General features: G+C 37.5%; 1 protein-coding gene and 1 long non-coding RNA gene across 10 annotated transcripts in view; one reads left to right on the top strand and one right to left on the bottom strand.

Moving 5' to 3' along the window:
- The window catches only part of LOC102900762, a 105,966-nt gene extending 94,755 nt beyond the window's left edge, over positions 1–11,211 (top strand). Inside the window, exon 10 of the long non-coding RNA XR_002742941.2 lies at positions 10,930–11,211. This is a non-coding gene — a long non-coding RNA (uncharacterized LOC102900762). The remainder of the gene's footprint in view (positions 1–10,929) is intronic.
- The window catches only part of ATP8B4 (ATPase phospholipid transporting 8B4 (putative)), a 279,642-nt gene continuing 268,752 nt past the window's right edge, over positions 10,158–21,047 (bottom strand). For 8 of the 9 annotated variants that reach the window (XM_045059334.1, XM_019832448.3, XM_019832446.3 and 5 more), the window contains 3 exons: positions 16,954–17,092; positions 13,953–14,083; positions 10,158–12,341 (listed from right to left, as the gene is read on the bottom strand). In XM_045059334.1, the coding sequence (XP_044915269.1) occupies positions 12,060–12,341; positions 13,953–14,083; positions 16,954–17,092 (552 nt within the window). In that variant the 3' untranslated portion in view covers positions 10,158–12,059. Of the gene's footprint in view, positions 12,342–13,952; positions 14,084–16,953; positions 17,093–17,257; positions 17,313–21,047 lie in introns of those variants that run through there. The other variant, XM_045059338.1, reaches the window with a different exon arrangement.

Below are 21,047 nucleotides of genomic sequence, written 5' to 3'. Positions count from 1 at the left end.
TGTAAGGAAGAAACAGAGCCATAAAATAAAACCCTGCCAATCAAAAAGATATTTCCAATGATCTTTTCTATCGCCAAAAAATGTAACTAAACTCCCAAACTCCTGAACCATAATTATTTATAGGTTTTTTTAATTTATAAAACTATTTGATCAATAATAGCAATTTGTATAGGTAAGAAACCATTTACAATACTTAAGGATACTTTACATTAATGTACAGTTAGAAGCTATTTCTGTTGTTTAATACCCATCTTACAGCTGTTAGAAATATAAATTATTACCTTATTTGTATAAAGAAATACCAAGAAAATATTTTGACCTTCCCTATAGTATCTATAAATTTCTTGGCTTAGAAAATCTTTCTTCTGTTTCAGACCAAGTAACTATATGATAAAAATAAGAATTGTTTCCATATGTGACTTAGAATATGGTCAGAGTAAGAATGAGGGCCAGCTACCATTAGCAGTAGGGCAGCAAGTTATTAATAGCCTCTGTCCATTCTTATTATCTCTCCTAATCATCTAATTATCATCCCAATTTTTTTTCAAACATCATTTAATGAAAGTGACAACATCTCAAAATAACAGTTTTATTCAAAACTTTTTCTGAGGGTGTTCTGGAGTCAGAGTGACTGCTCTCCAATCTCTGTGCATCAGCTGTATTTATATATTTATTTATACAGCGTTTGCACACTGAGGAGAAAGAAAATGCACTAGGGGTAGAACTACCAACCATTAAATAAAGTATCCTACTCACTGCTCATATTTACATAGAAGAAAGCAGGGAGTAAAGAAAAAATGGTGACAAGAATGAAATGACTAGATTTCTCAATCATTACTTTATTTCTAAATTAAGTTAGCCATAATTTCTCCATGTATCCTGGTTCAATAAAATATTTTTGTATAAGCCCAGGGCTGCAGTTTATTAAAAATTTAAACTTGCCCTTATAAACCTTACGGGAATCTGAATGGAGATAGCCAGAGATTCTGGCCAATTCATCATTATTATTTCTTGAACTCTGGACATTTACTTACGCAGCTTTAAACTGATTTGCATTCTGCACCAGTTACAGGAATAGATCTGCCAGGAAGTTTTGAAACTCTAGAACAGATAGGCCCCTTTCTTGGTTAAGTCATAGCTCCACATGTACAGATTAGCCCAGTGAGGGCCTCCAAATCTTTTGCAATGAGCATTTTGAAACACATGGGTCATTTAGTTCTGGCTTCCAGGCAGTTCGGCGAAATGCTTAGTCTAGAGAATTGCAAAAGTTTATGATTTTTCACTGAGGAATGAAATGTGACGCAGTAAAGCAAACTTAAGACATTTAACACCAGATGTTAATGTAAAAATTGGAAAATTGTGGCCCCACATGATTTTCTGACCCCTGACCCACAAAAGCCCATCACAGTCTGAAAGCCATCATTATTGCTAGCTTCTTCCACTAATAAACTTCGTATCTAATTTTTAAAATGTGAAATAATAATCTTGAGGGTTTAACTGACGTAATTAGATCACATCAATATCAAGGCATTTTGTGCACACACTAACAGAATAATGCAACTCCTTACCATAAAATTCAGAATTACAACCTGATTTGTGGTACTTTCTAGAAATTTTAAAAATAGTTTGAAGCATGAATATTTCCCTTGTTTGCACTCTATGCCTATATAAGTTCATGAAATGCATAAGACAAAGGAAGCAATGGAGGAAATCTTGCTTATTTGCATTGAGAGAAAAGAGAACTCCTGAAATATACCTTTCAAAACATGTTGACCTTTGTTTGCTCTTCTTCCCTAAATCTGGACACTTGAAAAATTGGATTACTGCTTTAGATGGAAGCTGGACTATTTGTTTACAAATCCCATGTCTATGAGGAGATCCTGGTGTGAAATGAGTAGTTATAGCTAAGAAGCTCTGGATTTGGTGACCAATCTGAGTGGGTTCTAGCTTTTTTATTTTCTGTGGGATATTGGACAAAGCACTTAATCTCTCTGTGCATCAATATCCTCTTCCTAAAAAGGGTTTAACATGAACATTCTGGAGGATTTCTGGGGAAGATGGTGAAATAGGAGGATCCCAAGCTTACCTTGTCCCATGGATAGGACTAGATTACACCCACACCAATGTAAATAGCCCAGAGAACAACCTAAATGCTAACAGAACAAGATTCTCCACAGATAAATGTAGAGAACACATGGAAGATGGTAGGAAAGGTGGAGATGCAGTTAGGAGTGAAACTGACCCACAGGACTGTCTGTGGGAGGGAAGGACCCAGTGGGCACAGAAAAGGTAAAGAAAAAGACCCTCACATCAGACACCTCAGGCACAGGGAACCTACACAGGGAAGATGAATCCCTATAGCATTTGGCTATGAAAACCAGAGGAACCAAATTTCACCAGTTCTTATAACCAATGGGGCTTAACACCCAAACCTTTAAAAATCAGCAGGTTCAGTTCTAGAAGAGCCTGAGGGCAAGAGGAAAATGAGTCCCCAACCTGAAAGAGAGAGCACAACGGCCCTGGGAAACAGGGAATGAGATTTGTTTATGGCACAGGGACCCTTGGGAGACTTCTCCAGGAACAAAGGGGCTGGCAAGCACCATTTACATCCCCTGCCCCCAGCTTAGACACACAGACACCTGCAGAAACCAAAGCTGCACCCACACCCACTTGCCAGCAGCATGCCCTACCCCATATTAGACTGCAGACATGCTGCCTCCATCCTGCCCTTGTCTCCAGGTCCCCTCCCCCAGCAGACCTTCACAAACCTTCCTAATAAGTACATGCTCCACCCTGGTGTTCTCCTGTGGACTTTCCCCCTCCAATATGACCTTGAGTAGAGCCAATCCAAAGCAGTCCCACAAGCAGCCCTGGAAGGGACCAGTACCATTCCAAGGTGGACTCCCGCATCCAGGGAGAGGAGAAGATAAAACACACCCATCCAACTATGGCCCCAGGGTGGGCTAGGGGAAAATATCTTCTTTGACTTCAGGCCTCCCCAATGACAGCTTCTCAGGGGACAACACAGGGTAAGTGCCCTGTAGTTCAGTGCTACTGCATATTTGGCAAACACCTGTTTGGCTCAACTCAAGCCAAGGCAGCCCCAGGTTGGCCCAATAACAACACAGGGAACAAACTATGACCACAACAGGCAGATTACTGAACAGAAGGCAAATGTGGCTCAGCCATAATGTTAAGGTACACACAATAGTACATATAGCCAAAACCCCTGGAGTGCCAGTTCTGGTGAAGAGGGGACATTGCACTGCATGGCACTCTTCTTCATAAAGCCACTACTTTCAAGGGCAGGAGATGTAGCTGACTTTCCTAACACATAAGAACAGACATACAAAATGAGGAGACAGAGGACTATGTCCCAAATGAAAGAACAATACAAAATCAGAAGCAAGAGTCTTAAGCAAAATGGAGATAATATACCTAGTAGAGAATTTAAATTAATGATCATAAGGATACTCATGAGACTTGAGAAAAGAGTAGAAGACCTTAGCGAGACATTTAACTAAGAGAAAATATAAAAAGAACCAATCAGAAATAACTCAATAAATGGAATGAAAAATGTACTAGATGGAATGAACAGTAGACTGCAGGAAGCAGGACAGATCACAACCTGGAGGACAGAGTAATTAAAAGCAATCAAGCTGAATAAGAGAGGGGAAAAATAATAATATAAAATAGACTTCAGTAACTCACAACACTATCAAGCATAGTAACATTCACAGTATAGGGATCCTAGGAGAAGAGAGAAAAAAGAAAATTCATTTGAAGAAAGAACTGTTGAAAATTTCTGAGTCTGAGGAAGAAAATAGAAATATGGATCCAGGAGGTACAGACAACTGCCAACATCAATCCAAGGATGTCTAGACAAGCCACATAGTAATTAAAATGGCAAAAAGAATTTTAAAAGCAGCAAATGAAAACGATTACAAACAAGGGAAACTTCATAAGGCTTTCTGCTAATTTTTCAGTAGAAACTTTGAAGGCTAGAAGGGAGCATAATGATCTGCTCAAAATGCTGAAAGAAAACACCTACAACCAAGAATACTTTATCCAGTAAGGCTATCATAGAGAATGGAAGGAGAGAGAAGGAGTTTCCCCACACAAACAGATTAAAGGAATTCATCACCACTAAACCAGACATATAAAAAATATTAAAAGGGACACTGAGTGGAAAAGAAAAATCATAAATAGGAGTAAGAAAGCAACACAAGAGCAGTAAACTTAATTATATCTACAAAATTGAGTCAAGCTATTTATAAATTAAATGGATGTAAAATATGACATCATATACCTAAAATGTGGGGGTGGGGTGGAGGAGTAAATAATGGATTGAAACTTCAGCAATTATCAACCTATCAACTGCTAAAGTATAAGATGCCATATATAAACCAAATGGTAACCACAAACCAAAAACCAGTAATACACAAAAAATAGAAATCCAGTTATATCACTAAAGAAAACCAATCAGTGTGAGAGAAGACAGTAAGAAAGAAATGAAGAACTACAAAAAAACCCCATAAAACGAGTAAAAAAAATGGCAATAAGTACATACCTATCAATATGTACTTTGAATGTAAAGGGACTAAGTGCTCCAATCAAAAGACATGGGGTGATGGATTAAAATAAAGATCCACCTATATGCTGCCTACAAGAGACTCATTTCAGACCTAGACACATGCAGAATGGAAGTGAAAAGAAAGCCAGTATAAAATTCTTATATCAGACAAAATAGACTTTAAAAAACAAAGACTGTGAGAAGAGACAAAGGACACTATATAATCATAAAGGGAACAATCCAACAAAAATTAACAAGTGTAAATATCTATGCACCTAACATGAAAGCACCCAAATACATAAAGCAGCTAATAACAAACATAAAGGAAGTAATCAATAGTAATATCATAATATTAGGGAACTTTAACTCTCCACTTAGGAGGATAGATCATCCAAACAAAATCAACAAGGAAACAGTGGCTTTGAATGACATATTCAAAACATGCCATCCTAAAACAGAATACACAATCTTCTCAAGTACACATGGAACATTCTCCAAAGTAGATCACATATTAGGCCACAAAACAAGTGTCAGCAAACTAAAAAAAAAAAAAAAAAAAAAAAAAGTCATGCCATACATCTTTTCTGACTGCGCACTAAGAAACTAGAAATCAACCATGATAAGAAGTCTGGAAAAATATAAATAGAGGCTAAATAACATGCTATTAAACAATGAACAGGCCAATCAAGAAATGAAAGTGGAAATAAAAAAACACATGGAGAAAGATGAAAATGAAAACACAATGGTCCAAAATCTTTGGGATGCAGCAAAAGTTGTTCTAACAGGGAAGTTTATAGCAGCAATATAGGCCTACTTCAAGAAGCAAGAAAAACCTCAACCAACCCAACCTTATACCTAAGGGAGCTAGTAAAAGAACAAACAAAACCCAAAACTAGAAAAAGGAAGGAAATAATAAACATTAGAGCAGAAATACATGAAATAGAAACTAAAACAACAAAACAGTAGATCAGTGAAATCAGGAGGTGGTTCTTTGTAAAACTGCCAGAATCGATAAACCTTTCACCAGACTCAGAGAAAGAGGGGGAGGGGGCAGAACTTAAATAAACAAAATTGGAAGTGAAAGAGGAGAAATAACAACTGACACCATAGAAATAGTAAGGATCATCAGAGAATATTATGAAAAATTATATGCCAACAAATTAAGCAGCCTACAAGAAATGGATAATTCCTAGAAACATGTAACCTCCCAAACCTGAATCAGGAAGAAATAGAAAAATTGAACAGACCAATTACGAGCACTGAAATTAAATCAGTAACCAAAAAACTCCCAAAAAACAAAAGACAGGACCAGACAGCTTCACAAGTGAATTCTACCAAACATTTAAAGAAGCATTAATACCTGTTCTCAAACTATTCCAAAAAGTGGGATAATAAAGCAAGCTCCCAAATTTATTCTATGAGACCAGCATGACCCTGATACCAAAACCAGATAAGGACACTACAAAAAAAAAAGGGGGGGGGGACTACAGAACAGTATTTCTGATGAACATAGATGCAAAAATCCTCAACAAAATATGAGCAAACCAAATCCAACAATACATTATAAAAATAATTCACCATGATCAAGTGGGATTTATTCCTGGGATGTAAGTGTGGTTCAGTATTCACAAATCAATCAGTGTGATGCATTTCTTCAATAAGAGAAAAGATAAACACCACATAATCATTTTAATAGATAACAGAAAAAGCATTTGACAAAGTACAACATGCATGCTCTACAAAATAGATTTAGAGAGAACATACCTCAACATAATAAAGGCCATCAATGAAAAATTCACAGCTAACAGCATAGTCAATCATGAAAAACTGAGAGCTTTTCCCTTAAGGTCAGGAACAAGGATATCCATTCTCACCACATTTATTCAACATAGTATTGCAAGTCCTATCTGCAGCAGTCTGACAACAAAAAGAAATAAAAGGCATCCATACTGGTAAGAAGGAAGGAAAACTTTCACTATTTGCAGATAACATGATACTATATACAGAAAACCCTAAAGATTCCACCAAAAAACTATTAGAACTGATAAATTAATTCAGTAAGCTCAGAGGATACAAAATCAACGTACAGAAATCTGTTGTACTGGTACGTACTAAAAATGAAGCAACAGAAAGAGAAATTAAGAAACAGTCCCATTTATAATTGTACCAACAATAATAAAATACCTAGGAATCAACTTAACCAAAGAGGTGAAATACCTGTACTCTGAAAAGTATAAAACACTGATGAAAGAATTTGAAGAAAACCCAAAGAAATGGAAAGACATTACATGCTCATGGATTGAAAGAATATTGTTAAAATGTCCGTATGATGCAAAGTCATCTACAGATTTTATATAATCCCTATGTAATCCCTTAAAATTTGTATGGAACTACAAAAGGCACTGAATAGGCAAAGCAATCTTGATAAAGAAAAACAAAATGGAGATATCACAATCCCAGATTTCAAAATATAATACAAAGCTATAGTAATCAAAACAGTATGGTCCTGAAACAAAAATAGACACATTAGTCGATGGAGCAGAATAGATAGCCCAGAAATAAACCCATGATTATATGGTCAATTAACTGACAAAGGAGGCAAGGTTATGCAATGGGGGAACTACAGTCTCTTCAACAAACAGTGTTGAGAAAATGGGACACCTACATGCAAAAAATGAGATTGGACCACTTTCTCACACCATACACAAAAACTCAAAATGGATCAAGGGCCTAAATGTGAGCCCTGAAACCATAGAAATTCTAGAAGGATCACAGGCAACAATTTCTCAGACATTACCTGCAGCAATATTTTTTTAGATAGATCAACTGAAGCAAGAGAAACAAAAGCAAAAATAAATTATTGGAACTACATCAAAATAAAAAGCTTCTGAACAATGAAGGAAACAACCAACAAAACTAAAAGCCTACTGAATGGGAGAAGGTATCTGCAAATGGCATATGGGATAAAAGGTTAGTATCCAAAATATATAAAGAGCTTATACAACTCAACACCCAAAAAAACAAATAATCCAATTAAAAAATGGGCAGAAGACACAAACAGGTATTTCTCCAAAGAAGACATACAGATAGCTTACAGATGGCTAACAGAAACATGAAAAGATGCTCAGCATCACTCACCATCAGGGAAATGCAAATCGAAACTACAATGAGATATTTCCTCACACCTGTCAGAGTGGCTAAAATCAAAAATACAAGAAACAAGAAGTGTTGGCAAGGATGTGGAGAAAAAGGAACCCTTATTCAATGTTTGCCGGAAGGCGAACTGGTGCAGCCACTGTGGAAAACAGTATGGAGCTTCTTCAAAAAGTTAAAAATAGAACTACCCTACAACCCAATAATTGCACTATTGGGTATTTACCTGAAAAATATAAAAACACTAAATGAAAGGGATACATGCACCCCTGTGTTTATACCAGCATTATTTACAATAGCCAAATTAAAGAAGCAGCCCGAGTGTCCATTATTACATGAATGGGTAAAGATGTGTGGTATGTTTGTGTGCGTGTGCGTGCACACACACACACACACACACACACACACACACTGGAATATTACTCAGCCATAAAAAGAATGAAATCTTGTCACTTGCAACAACACAGATGGAGCTAGAGAATAAAATGCTAAGTAAAACAAGTCAGAGAAAGACAAATACCATAATTACACTTGTATGTGGAATTAAGAAACAAAACAAGTAGCAAAGGGGAAAAATGAGAGACAAATGAAGAAATAGACTCTTAACTATAGAGAACAATCTGATGGTTAACAGAAGGGAGGGGGGAGGGGGATGGGTGAAATAGGTAAAGGGGATAAGAGTACACTTATTAGGAGCAATGAATTATATATAGAATTGTTGAATCACTATATTGTACACCTTAAACTAATATAACACTGTTAACTATACTGCAATTAAAATAATAATAGGGCTAAAAAACAAAACAAAACAAACCCCAAAGAACCATAAACATCTTGACCACCTCACAGGGTTGTAAAGGCTCAAAGAATCCAATTTGTTTAAATACGGCGACTTGCTACATAAAGTGAAAAGTTTCAGATGATGCATAACTGAAAAGTTCTATGAAGGAAATTACTCAAGCTCTGTTGTTTTGCCTTGAATCCTAAGGAAGCAAAGGCCCAAAGAATCCCCTCTAAGCCCAGAGACCAGGTAGAGATGACTTAAAAATGGCCCTCTTCTTACTGGGCTGAGTATTTTACCTTGTATCTGTATACCATTGATATTTAAAGTGGAAGAGAGGGAGAGAGAGTGTGGGTATAAGATCTCAGTGAATTATTAGCAAGAAACTGCAAGTGTTCAACTGACCTAGGTGAAGCATGACTATAGGATTTAGCACCTCTGTGGTAACATGAGAGAAGCCTTGAGACAACAGGGCACCAGGGGTTGTTCTAGAGAAACACAAACCAGTACAGGACCCAAGCTTTGCGCTCAAGAGAACATCCAGCTTAATCTATCTCTCCCTCTCTCTTTCAATCTCTTTCTCTCTGTCCAATCAAAAACAACTACAAATACACTGTGGGCAATATTGGCAAGAACAGTTCACAGAATGGGTGAATGAGAAAGGGTCTTTGTGACCAGACTGCCCAGTTTCTCCATTGATGGACTGAGATACTAAGGCCTGGGCAAGTCAGGTGGCATACCCTCAAAGAAATCAGCAGCCTTACTGTGAGGAGAAACCAGAGTTCCTGACCCCTTGCAAACAAAATTTTCTTGGTCTCACACCAACTATGAAGGAGGTTTTAGTATTTACTTCTCAATTACAATCGATTTTTTCCTTGAGGAATTAAATTTATTTTTCTGAAAGTCCTATCACCTGGAAACTCTTTTCTCCCTTTCTCCCTTCTTCCCTTCATTCCCTTTTTCCTTTCTTGCTCTATGGCTATTGTTTTCTTCAACCCTCTCTCTTTCCTTCTTTCCTTCATAGGTATGTATACCTGTAGGCATAGGAGAGAGACAAAGATAGCAGATCTAAGTCAAGGGAGTACAATTTGCAATGGCCTAAAACAGCTCAAAATTTACGATTGAGAATTTAAAACACAATTTACCAATTTCAGTCCTGAATCTAGAAAAAAGGGTGCCCCCCCCAAGTAATCTGATAACATTTATGCAAAATTAAAATTTCATTATTCCCCAGAGCACCACCATCATCACCCACTCCTCAGGCTCTTTATCTTCAGGTTCAAAATAATCCCTGGCACTAGGAATTGCATGACCTCGCAATGGGTGTGGCAGCTTTTTTGGATCTCTTGGGGCCAAAGGGAGTTGATAATGTGTTTCTCTCACAATCATCCACATTATCTGTTTTAAAACAGCCTTATTTAATTTGAACTGAATTTGCAAACTTGGATGATTCCTAATCTTTCCCACTCCTTACACTTAGGTCCCATCAGTTCATTTGATTCTTGACTCTGATCCTAAGAATGGTATACATTTTCCCCAGCCATGTAAAGGAGAGGGAAACTCAGGAGGAGAAAAAACTCAGTTAACAATGTGACAAAAACTCTCCCTGCTGAGTTCACAATAAAGAAGACACACAACATCAAACACCAATAGCGCCAAACCATTTACTGGAGGTTTTCAAATCTTTCAAAAATGTTACAAAAAATGAGTGTCGGGAAAAGGGAATATCTATGAGTATTTACTATGATCAAAACACTGGATTAGGGTCTTTTACACATTATCTTATTTTATCCTATTCAGGAAAAATTATCCTGGACTAGGAAACTATGAACAACAACAACAAAAAGGTGGGGGGGGGGGGGGAGGAAGATTGTGTCATCTCGTGTGCTAGCCCATTATCCATCAAACCCAGCCAAGGGCCATCTGACTCTCTTGGGAAAGACAACTTTGAATAATAATTCAAGAGACCAGATTAGGGACCTGATAAAGTTGGAGATGGACTTGTAGAAAATTGGTAAAGCATGATGATGTTTTATTTGTACTTTCTGACAGAGAAATTTACCTCCAGGGCGATAGTTCTATTTCTCTGTAGCACACTAACCAGTTTTATATCTTATTTTGCAATCTCATTCCAAGGCTTTTCCTACTGACTAGTTAAATTCCAATTTCACATTCTCTTCAAATTGCTGCTATTCTGATGATGAGTTAAGTGGAAGTCTATTCATATGAAAATTATGTTTTCAATGATTTAAGAATCTGTGCTTTGATAATCCCCAAACAACCACATGAGGTAGGTAGTATATCCTCATTTGCAGAGGAAGAAAGTGAGTCTCAGAGGAGGCACATTTCCTGCCCAAGGTTATAGAGGTAAGAAGTAATAAAGCTGGAGTCTGAACACAAATATGCCTGAATTCTTTTACAGGAACGACAGTGGTAACTCACATATGGATTCAAAATCTGGACTGGAACATCTCCATATATGTAAAACTAACTTTACATAGACGCTTCAATTATAAACACAAGAGCTGAATATCGAAAGTGACTAACGCTGAATGACCTAAACCTGAGTACTTAAATAGTAATTGAAGAGACTGTTTATTAATTTGTTTGGTTTCAAATCTGAACTTTTTAAAATTGGAAGTGTTGAAAGTATTTGCCTATACACTATTTGGAATATTCTCATTAAAGTGTGAAATTCCAATGCTATGCTGGTTTCATTAATGGCACCGGATGATGCAGGGCAAGTTACTACTGAGGATGGTATAAAAGTCATAGAAAAGTGTCCGGAATACTTACTAGAGAGCCCCTCTTGGACATTTCATGAACATGTCCCTGAGGGTTTGTGAATACATTTGACCAAATTCGCAGTTTTTATCCCACTATAAAGATGCTCCAATCTACTCTGTCTTCAGACCGGTAAAAAAAAACAAACAAACAAAAAAAACAAACAAACAAAAAAACAAAAGGAGGAACATCAACATGTTTTTCTATTCTACGGGCATGAAGGTGATGTGTTTGTCCTGGCTGAACACACATGGTATGTAGATATCCAGACTTGAGAGTCACAAACAGCTGTTAATCTGAAAGCACCATAGTACACATTGTACATCTTAAAAATGTATTTTGGGAAAGGCTGATCTCACATATACATGCTTATCTGTCAACAAGCATGCTTTTCACAGCTGAGATGTATACCTTTTGATTGCACTCGTTTTATCCACCTGAAGATCCATTCAATGTATATGCAGAGTTACAAATTTTTCTCCATTAATAAGATTCTAAAGTTCAGTTCATTTGGTATCTAGGTTGGTAAGACAAACCTCCGTTTGTATTGTGAGGCCTTTGCCCAGCAAATCACAAATTAGACAGTGACCATCTGGCCTGGTTTCCCAGAGAGTGCACCCCTATTTGGTGGGCCCTGGCAGTTGTTTGCCAGAGATTTGAACTGAGGCAATCTGCCCACCTCAGCCCCTGATCGCAAACTCTGGAGCCAGCTGAATTTCAGCTTCGGCTGAAGTGAAAAGTAGCGATGTGGTTTAAATTCATCTTGACTCACAGTTTCACTGTTTTATCCAGGCTAAAGCTGCTCACTGTGTCTGTGGTTTTCTTACATAAATTTTCAATCCAGCTAGTGCTATTATACAGTGTCTTTTCCAGCCCTGGTGTTGGGGGTGGATTTTTAGCTCGCATATTTTTTCCAGATGTGATAAGCTCTCCATAGCCCTCTTGGTGAGCAAAAGCATATCCAGATCTTCTTGAGCTTGACCTGCGAGTCTGAGGCCTTCGGCTACGTGAGGGCTTTGCCTTCTTTTGAGCTTTTTGCCTCCGACGGATCTAGAGAGGAAGGAGACCCAGAGTGAGATGATGCATCCAAATGACAGACTCTAGGCCCTGGGCCACTTTATGAAGAGAAAGCCTTTTCATGAGAAACATCAACCATAACAAAATAATCACCTTCATTGCAAAAAGAAGTGTTTCACCACAAAACCAAGAAATTTTCCACCCCAAAGACCGTAGTGGGCACTGGTCAAGTTTTACTCCTACCGAGAGACTATTAAGTAAGCAAGAAGTATTAAGACAAATTTCATTACTGTCTCCAACTTACAGGTCCATCTTAAATGAATAGGAACATACTTTTATACAGAAGGATTTTCTAACATGCAGTATCCAAACACAGTCAGAATACTGATCTATAATCCCAGTCTCCAAACACAGGCCTTTCCCCCTTTCTCTTAAAGATTCTCAAGATCCAATAGTCATTAGTAACTGGACTAAGAGAAAATTTAGAAAATAAGAGTCAGAAATTTCCAACTCTTGTGGTAGGTCAGTATATCATGAGATTTTCAGGGTTTTGATTTCTTTTAGTTTTTTTTTTTTTTTGTTATTGTTGTTTGTTTGTTTGTTTTGCAGCCTTTAGAAGAGCTCAACATCATTTGGGTAGGTTTCCAACATTTCTTTGATTTCCCTGTAAAGCTGAGGAGAAAAAGATCCAAGGTTTGGTGTAAGCTGCATTGTTCTCTGATTCAACTGATCTCTTGGAGTCTGACTTTCATGTCAGGAGAAAACCATTAAAAGCATAAAATCATGATCTGACTACATACTGGAAGAAATGAACATCATCTTCCTTCCTTCAGCTCATCCATCATTTTCTGGGTTTATATCAGAATGAGCTCATGGAGCCAAAGGGAAAGGACAGACCTAACAGGGGAATATGTGAATCATTTCAGAGAGAATCTTCTCATGCTTTGGCCCCAGAATGTGGAGGATATCCTTGCCTCAGTTCCTCTCAGCATCATTGGCCTGGTCACTCACTCCATAAGTGTTTGCCCCCTCCTCACGATGCAACTACAAAAGTGTGTCTCCCCCTTATTTCTCCTTTTCTGTTTTTTATCTGGTTCCTGACCTAACTTGACATAGTCTTACTTATACTACTCTTCTCATAAAACACTGAAATATATACTGTTAATCCCTTAGTTTAAGAATTTCCATAATCTGTTCTATTTTCAACTTTGTATTTTCCAATCCAGTCATGTTGCTGTTCCCTTTCTTAATCTGTTCAAAAGGTAACATCTCCCCCATGTTTCTGAATCTACTACCACATTTCTACAAAAATTTAGAATTCCTTCACCTGATACATTACTTGTTTCTCTTTTACTGCATCCTTTACTTGCCCCCATTTTCAATAACTTTCCCTATAGTTTGCCTTTGCCTTAGAACAGTTTTGCACTCATATTTAGTCTAGACATTTATCTTCATTGGCATTCACAAAGCTGGTCCATTCAGATGTGGGCAGTTCCATCTACTGTGATGTGATGCCATATACCTATGGGTATTTCTGGTGAGATGTTCATTATCCCTTTCTTAGGTTTCCAATCAGGCAGAGAAGGACATGATTCCAAGAGCCAAGAACGAGCCCTTCAAATGCTCATCAGCGCTGCAACATACCTGGTCACTCAGGGCTGGGCATAAATCCACTTTCAAAAATCTGAATGCCACCACAGGCATAACAGAAGCCACTGTCGTTAAGAGAATAACAAGCCAGATGCACTTCTGGGCCAAAGAATGTCGTGCATTTCCTATTATTAAGGACAAAAATATACATTGTGGTTATAAATAGGACTGAATTATTAAATTAATAGTCTCTTTGTCTATTGCCATAAGGCCTTTTTTGAAATGGTGAGGTTTGGACTACTAGGGAGGACCGCTAGGTGTCTTATCCAGTATATAGTATGCTCAGAGGTGATGGTAAGGCAAGAGTGGTAGGATCATCACCCTTGGGAACTGCTTCATGGCCTGATCACTTGGAGACAGCCAATCAGAGCCAAGTATTCTCTGATCCAGACTCAGTCCAGCTCACTCAAGAAGTAGAATTCTCTCATCCAGCCTCAAGATCCCTTGACTACAAAGCAGCCATTATTTTTAAAAGGCACATTTGCTCTTAAAGACTCTTGAATAAAACTGTCATATCAAAACTATACAATATATGTCTGGGATGCAGGTACAATCTCAATAGTCTTGGTGACTGGCTATGTCATAAAAGGAGAGCTTTAGCTGCTACCTTTACAACTCAGGCAGCAACCTCAGAAAACCTGCCTCAAAGGGACTTGCTGATCTCTCTAACATTTACTTGGTTATGAACAATTCAAGGTTCCAAGGAGATCAGGGATGTTCTTGGGTTTGTGAAAGGAGCATTCCTCTCACTAGGAGGCTTCTGACGCAGCCATCCAACATGCTAGTGCAATACTGTGGTGAAACTCATCACCAAGCCTGAAGCCGGTTTCCTTACTTTATACTCACACCTCATATCCTGGGGTGTTTGTTTAAAGAAAGCAATAAGGGTCAGTTAAGCAGACAGACAAATTCTACAGAACCATGTCAACCCTACTTATATGACCAAAATAAACATCTGTCCCTGTTGGTTTTCTAGGGATTTGCCACAATACCTCCAATTAGCCAGGTCCCCTCTCTCAAAGTTAAAGTGTTAACCCCATTTGAATGTGTTTGGGGTATGAGGGCTTGGCTACTGACTGGTATGTCTGCACTTTCTGGCTTTGGAGGAAAGAATTTGCCCACCAAAGAGCAGTCGATTACAGTTGCCTAGGCAGAAACAAACTTGACTCAATAAATTATATGACTCTTTGAGCTCCTTGAAGCTCAGTACCCCCAGGCACAGTTGGAAAAACAAGCTTCACTTTAAAACCACACTCCTGCTTGCTGCTGGCTACTAAGGAAAAAAAAAATTTTTTTTCTTAAACCCCAATGTTGATCTAACTTTTGAGAAGTCTCATTGGAGCTCAGTAATTAATTCCTGGAATGGCATGTGTTTAGCTGGAGAGAGTGGTCCCCACACAGACTACTTTCTCCAGTTGAGGCATTCCGGTCTCATTATGCGTGCTAAAATGCTCTCTTAGGACTAGAAGTCTTCTCATCAATGCGCTGAACTTTCAGATTTGGCAACCAAAGAAGAAAAAAAAAAAAAAAAGGAAGGAAGGAATAAAAAGAAAAAAAAAACTAAAAATAGTTAAATGTCTGTCTTTCGTAACATGCTTATTCTTATTCCTAACCGTCATGTTTCTACATGGTTGTAATCTTTTGGTAAACAAAGTATTAATGTTTCATGCTAAGTAAGAGTGGTGCAATTTAAAGATTTCCATAGACATGCAAAGTGAGGCAGAAGATGAAAAAGAAGGTTCTTAAGTGTATGTGCACATTTAATTGGAATTATAATTTCAGGTGCCTTTGCATCAGTGGAAATACATAGCCCTATAGTTGCTCTTCTTTTGCCTTCTACATAAATAAGTTTTCTCAGAATTGTTTTTCTGGATTCCTTAGACTGAATTCCTCAACTGGTGGATGAAAATCTCAGTCCTGCCTGATAAAGCTCAAGAAGGCTGACACTATGCATCTCTCTTTTCCACAGTTTGCTGGGATGGAACTGAGAAACATCACTGTTACCAACTTATCTTACACATATTAGATATTTCAAAACTTCTGAGAAAGTATATTAATAGCCTCATTGTGGAATAAAGCTCAGTGGCCCTCTGGGAATCATTTTGAAATGTGGAATACAATGGTGGCTTACACCATTGTAGTATTATAGAACAGGGTGTTAAGGTATTTTTGGAGTTCTTTGGCTACCCATCTGCTGCTCAAATCACTCTGCAGTGTTCCCAACTAATAATCAAGACACAGTTGCTTGAATCATCATCATCACCATCATTATTGTTAGCATTTACTAAAAAAGTACTATGTACCAGGCCACATGGTAACATTTTACATGCAGTATCTCATGTATCCCTCACGTTTCCTATGAACATAGAAACTATTAATATCTCTGGTTTAGAATTTAAAACATCAAGGCATGAAAAGGCATCTGCCCAAGGTCATCCAGCATTCAAGTAGTGGAGCTGACAACTGAACCCTGGATGTCTAACTACAGAGCCCACTCTACGTGCCACTTATAGACGAACATTCAGCTTTTTTTTTAGATGGCTCTAAATTATACCTCATTTCTTTCTCAAATAAATGCAAGTGAGTTCCACAGGTGAACTTTGGCAGTGTAATTGGTGATCACCTGGGATAAAAGGGAGAGCCTAACACTTCTTTCTCTTCTTTGTATTATACATGACCTTTTTACAGACCCTCAGATAACCTTGAAATATGTGTTATGCTTCTTGTTTGCAAAGGGACAGTCTGTTGCATCTAGGCTGTTGGAAACCTATATGCAGCTATTGTAGTGACTCTTCTCAATCTGGCAGGGAGAGCAGAAACTAATCTCTTGGAGCTCTTTCAAGCCTGAAAACCTTTAGATGCCTGGCTCAATCCATTCCTAGAGAAAAGATTATTGGTCATCCGTCATCCCACCCACCCAACACAGAAAACAAATTACAAAGAAAAATAAATGACAGCATGACACTAGCCCCCACAGATAGTAGGACTCACTTACCAACAAATGGAAACTGGTTTGGGAAGATGCCAAAGATGCCATTACTGTGCATTGTAAATAAAATGGAGAAATAAGTGGCAACGCTCCCCCAGATGAAGACATGATTAATGACAGTCCAGTAACTGGTATCCAAGGCTATCTGTAAATGAAGTCGAATGCAAAGGGGAGGTCTTTGAGGATTACAAGAGTATCATTTTACTGAGTGATGGTTCCCCAGGACTGCTCTGTGAAGACACAGTTGCACCTGTCTAGCTACCAGCCAACCACAGGCACTACTACTTTCTGCATAACATTGGGAACTGACCTGACATTTCTGGTAGGCAACTGACTTCAGAACTTATATCTGCAAGCCATTATATCTGTCAAGGGTGAATCAGAATCAGGAGATAAAATGTTAAACTTCTTTTAAGTGTGAAATAAGAAAACAATGATTTCTAATTTCAAAGTTACTTTCCAAATTGCTCTTAAAGCGTTTCTGTTGGGAAAAAAAATTTTTGCAGTAGTGAGCAAGTGCAACATTTTATAATCCATACATAGATTTTCACAAGACTGCGGTGCCAGGGTGGCTCAGTTAGTTGAGTGTCCAACTCTTGATTTCGACTCAGATCATGATCTCACGTTTGTGAGTTCCAGCCCCACATCAGCCTCTGTGCTGACCATATGGAGCCTGCTTGGGATTCTCTCTCTCTCTCTCTCTCTCTCTCTCTCTCTCTCTCTCTCTTCTCTCTCTCTCCCTGCCCTTCTCTCTCTTTCTCTCTTTCTGCCTAGTCCCCGCTTGTGCTCTCTCAAAATAAATAAACACTGAAAAATTTTTTTCACATGACTATTTTACATGGGTAGAATCTGTTATATATCAATATTCTTAATCATTTTCATAGTCCTTTTTCTTAAATTATTTAAATAATAAGAAAGAAAATCTTTAATTCTCTTTTGACAAAATAAAATTCAGAAGCAAGGATTCAGAGAAAAACAAATAGGTTCTGGCAACATTATTTGCATCTCAGAGGCCCCAAGTAGTCCAAGGTTTGCATTTCTAGCAGAGTCTGGTGCAAAACAACTAATTTCTCACTTTCCTGAGGGGGCCCTACTTACACAGTAAACAGATCCTTCTCTACGTCTGCAAAGGAAGACACACTTCCTCCCCTCACTTGAAGGTTACTGTTTTTTATCTTGCCCCATTAAAAAGATGTTGGCAGCCTTGGATATAAACTGCAGGAGTTTTAAAAGGACAGCGTTTTCTTTCCTTAGGAGGCCTAAGAACAGAGAGCTTTGCCATTCATCCTTAGCAAAGAGATGATGGTTTTCCAGTTCATTTGGCTGCCAACACATTAGGTCAAAATCCTCAACTGTACCTTCCACCAGCTGTCAATTCATCACCATCAAGAGATACTAATAGCCTGGCCTGTGTGGGTATGAGTAGAAAAATCACAACCAATTAAAGAGGACTCAACTGAAAAGAAAAAAAAAAAAAAAAAGACCAGGTGGCTCCTATTCAGGCAGAACTAATGGAAAAGACAGACAAGCACTATAATAAAAAAAAAAAATGTAATGAGAACTTTTAAGGGGATGCAATTAGATCACAGGGAAAAAAATGAATTCTGGAAGAAAAAAAGCATTATTCCTGAATTTAAAAATTCAATAGAGAAACCCAATAAGAATAGTCACTGATGAGAACTGAATTAATATTCTGGAAAAAACAAATGGAAATAATATCTCACAACAGAGCAAAAACTTGAAGAAATGGAAACCATATGCAAAAAGATATGAGACATGGATGGCAAAATCCATAGATGAGAGACTTATGGGCCCAATACACAAATAATGGCATCTTAGAGAAAAAAGTATGAGAGAAAGAAGTAACAATCAAAGAAATGACAGAAGAAAATTGCTCTGATATTGTGAACAAACAAGATTTTCAGATTGAGAGGGCACTCTAAATCCTAGGAAGATTAATGAAAAAAGTCACATTCCAGTGGCATTTGTGAAGCCAAAAGACAAGAACAGAGACTTGCAGATAGAGACCAGATTACTTACAAAGGAAAGAGAATCGACCTAATATCTGAAACTGGGTATAGTGGAACAACATTTACAAAGTTCCTAAAGCAAAAGTCTCTGACTCAAGAATCTCATATCCGTCCAATATATTATTTAAATGTAAGGACAAAAAAAGAAAGTTTTTTTTTTAATTTTTAATGTTTATTTTTGAGAGAGAGACACACATACATGAGTGTGAGCAGGGAAGGGGCAGAGAGAGAGGGAGACACAGAATCTGAAGCAGGCTCCAGGCTATGAGCTGTCAGCACAGAGCCAGATGTGGGGCTCGAACTCACGAACCACATTATCATGACCTACCTGAGCCGAAGTCGGACGCTTAACTGACTGAGCCACCCAGGCATCCCCAAAAAAGAAAGCTTTGAGCTCAAAAGTATAACATCTCTGTACGCTTTCTGAAGAAATTACTCAAGGAAATTGCTGCAAATAAAAATTCAATGAGAACAAAGACTTCAAAAGAGTGGAAGACCAAGAGCATAAAAATGGTGATGAGCAATGATTTTTGTACATTTATAGTTGGCTCTATAAAGAAAAAAAATTACAACAGTCAAAACATATGTTAAAGGAGCATTTAGTAACACCATGAAACTGCAACTCTAGGATATTAACAAACACAAGAGTTGGGGAGGGGAGTAGGAGCAGGGAGAGAGAAATAATAATACATTTCCAAAATTATTTAATTTGGAAGCAGATGAGGGAAGGTGTAGACAGGATAGTGAAACGTTTGGTGAAGGATTTAGTTATTTAATTTTGGTATCTCAGTATGGAAATAGAGACTTAAACGACTACAAAAATAGGGAGAACTCAAGAGTAAGATGGGAATACAAATAGTAACACTTATAAATTATTTATGACAAATAAGATATTTAAAGATCACAATGCATCTGAGCATGAAAAGGAAAAAGTGGAAATAGAAAAGTATTAAAAGTAATCATAAAATAACATGAAAGGAGCAAGATAAAATATAGGGTAGTAACAATAAAAATGAGTAGTTTAACTCCCTTATCAAAGGACAAAAACAACAGAATGAGAGAAGAAAATGTTGAAAAGGAAGGGATGGGCCTACATTACATATCAGGACTAAAAAAAGCAATAGAAGTAAAACTAATATAAAAAATGAAATTTAAATAAGAACATTTTATCATAAAAGATAAAAGCTACAAAGAACAAATAACAATCAAGAGCCATTATATGGCAAATAATATAGCCTCAAATTATATAAGGTTAAATCTCCTTGAAACACAAGAACCTGATAAGAATCATAACCACAAGGGAAAACTTTAATACACTTGTCTCACTATTTGATAAGCATGGTGGTTCTCTGGAAATCTGTGGCTGACCTGACATCCAGTCCCCAGTGTGATAAGGGCCAAGCTGTTAAGAGGTAGTTATGGAATTTACACTACAATAGTGCAGTCATATGGTTGCGTACTGCTCCCAAAGGTGACAGGCCTAGCTGTGTCTCTCCCTGGTTCCCTTACCCTCTTGAAGAGTCTGGAGCTACCTAACTGCTTTTAATAACTCTTTTTTAGTTAAACTGAAGAAGTGTCTGTTGTCTGCAACTATGATCCTTTTTGGAAATTAATATAACAATATTAATGAAATTTAAAATGTACATACTCTCTGATCTATCAATGCAAACAACAAAAGACCATTCTTCATCTGATTAGGTTGTTAGGAGTTCTGACTCCAGCAATTTCATTTCTAGGAATTTATCTGTCAGTACATAAAATGTATATACTAGTATGTGCATTGTAGCATTGCCTTAATAACAGCAACAACCAAAGAAACATCCTGAATGTCTATCAATAGAGGATTGATAATGATTATAGATAATTATATATATTATTATATATGTTATACATATATTGTGAAATTCTGAAATTTCAGCTCTGAAAAAAAGTAATGTAGATCTGAATATGTTGGGTTGGAAAGCTGTTCAGAATGTCTTGTTAAGAAAAGCATATTACAGAATAATATGCATAGCTATGCTCCTTTTGTCTTGAATACATATGTGTGTGTCCCAAAGCAAAGAAAAAAAT

Source organism: Felis catus, chromosome B3, assembly GCF_018350175.1.
Source record: "Felis catus isolate Fca126 chromosome B3, F.catus_Fca126_mat1.0, whole genome shotgun sequence".
NCBI lineage: Eukaryota > Metazoa > Chordata > Mammalia > Carnivora > Felidae > Felis > Felis catus.
The sequence above is the reverse complement of the archived record's forward strand: the minus strand, read 5'-3'. Positions and strand labels throughout refer to the sequence as shown.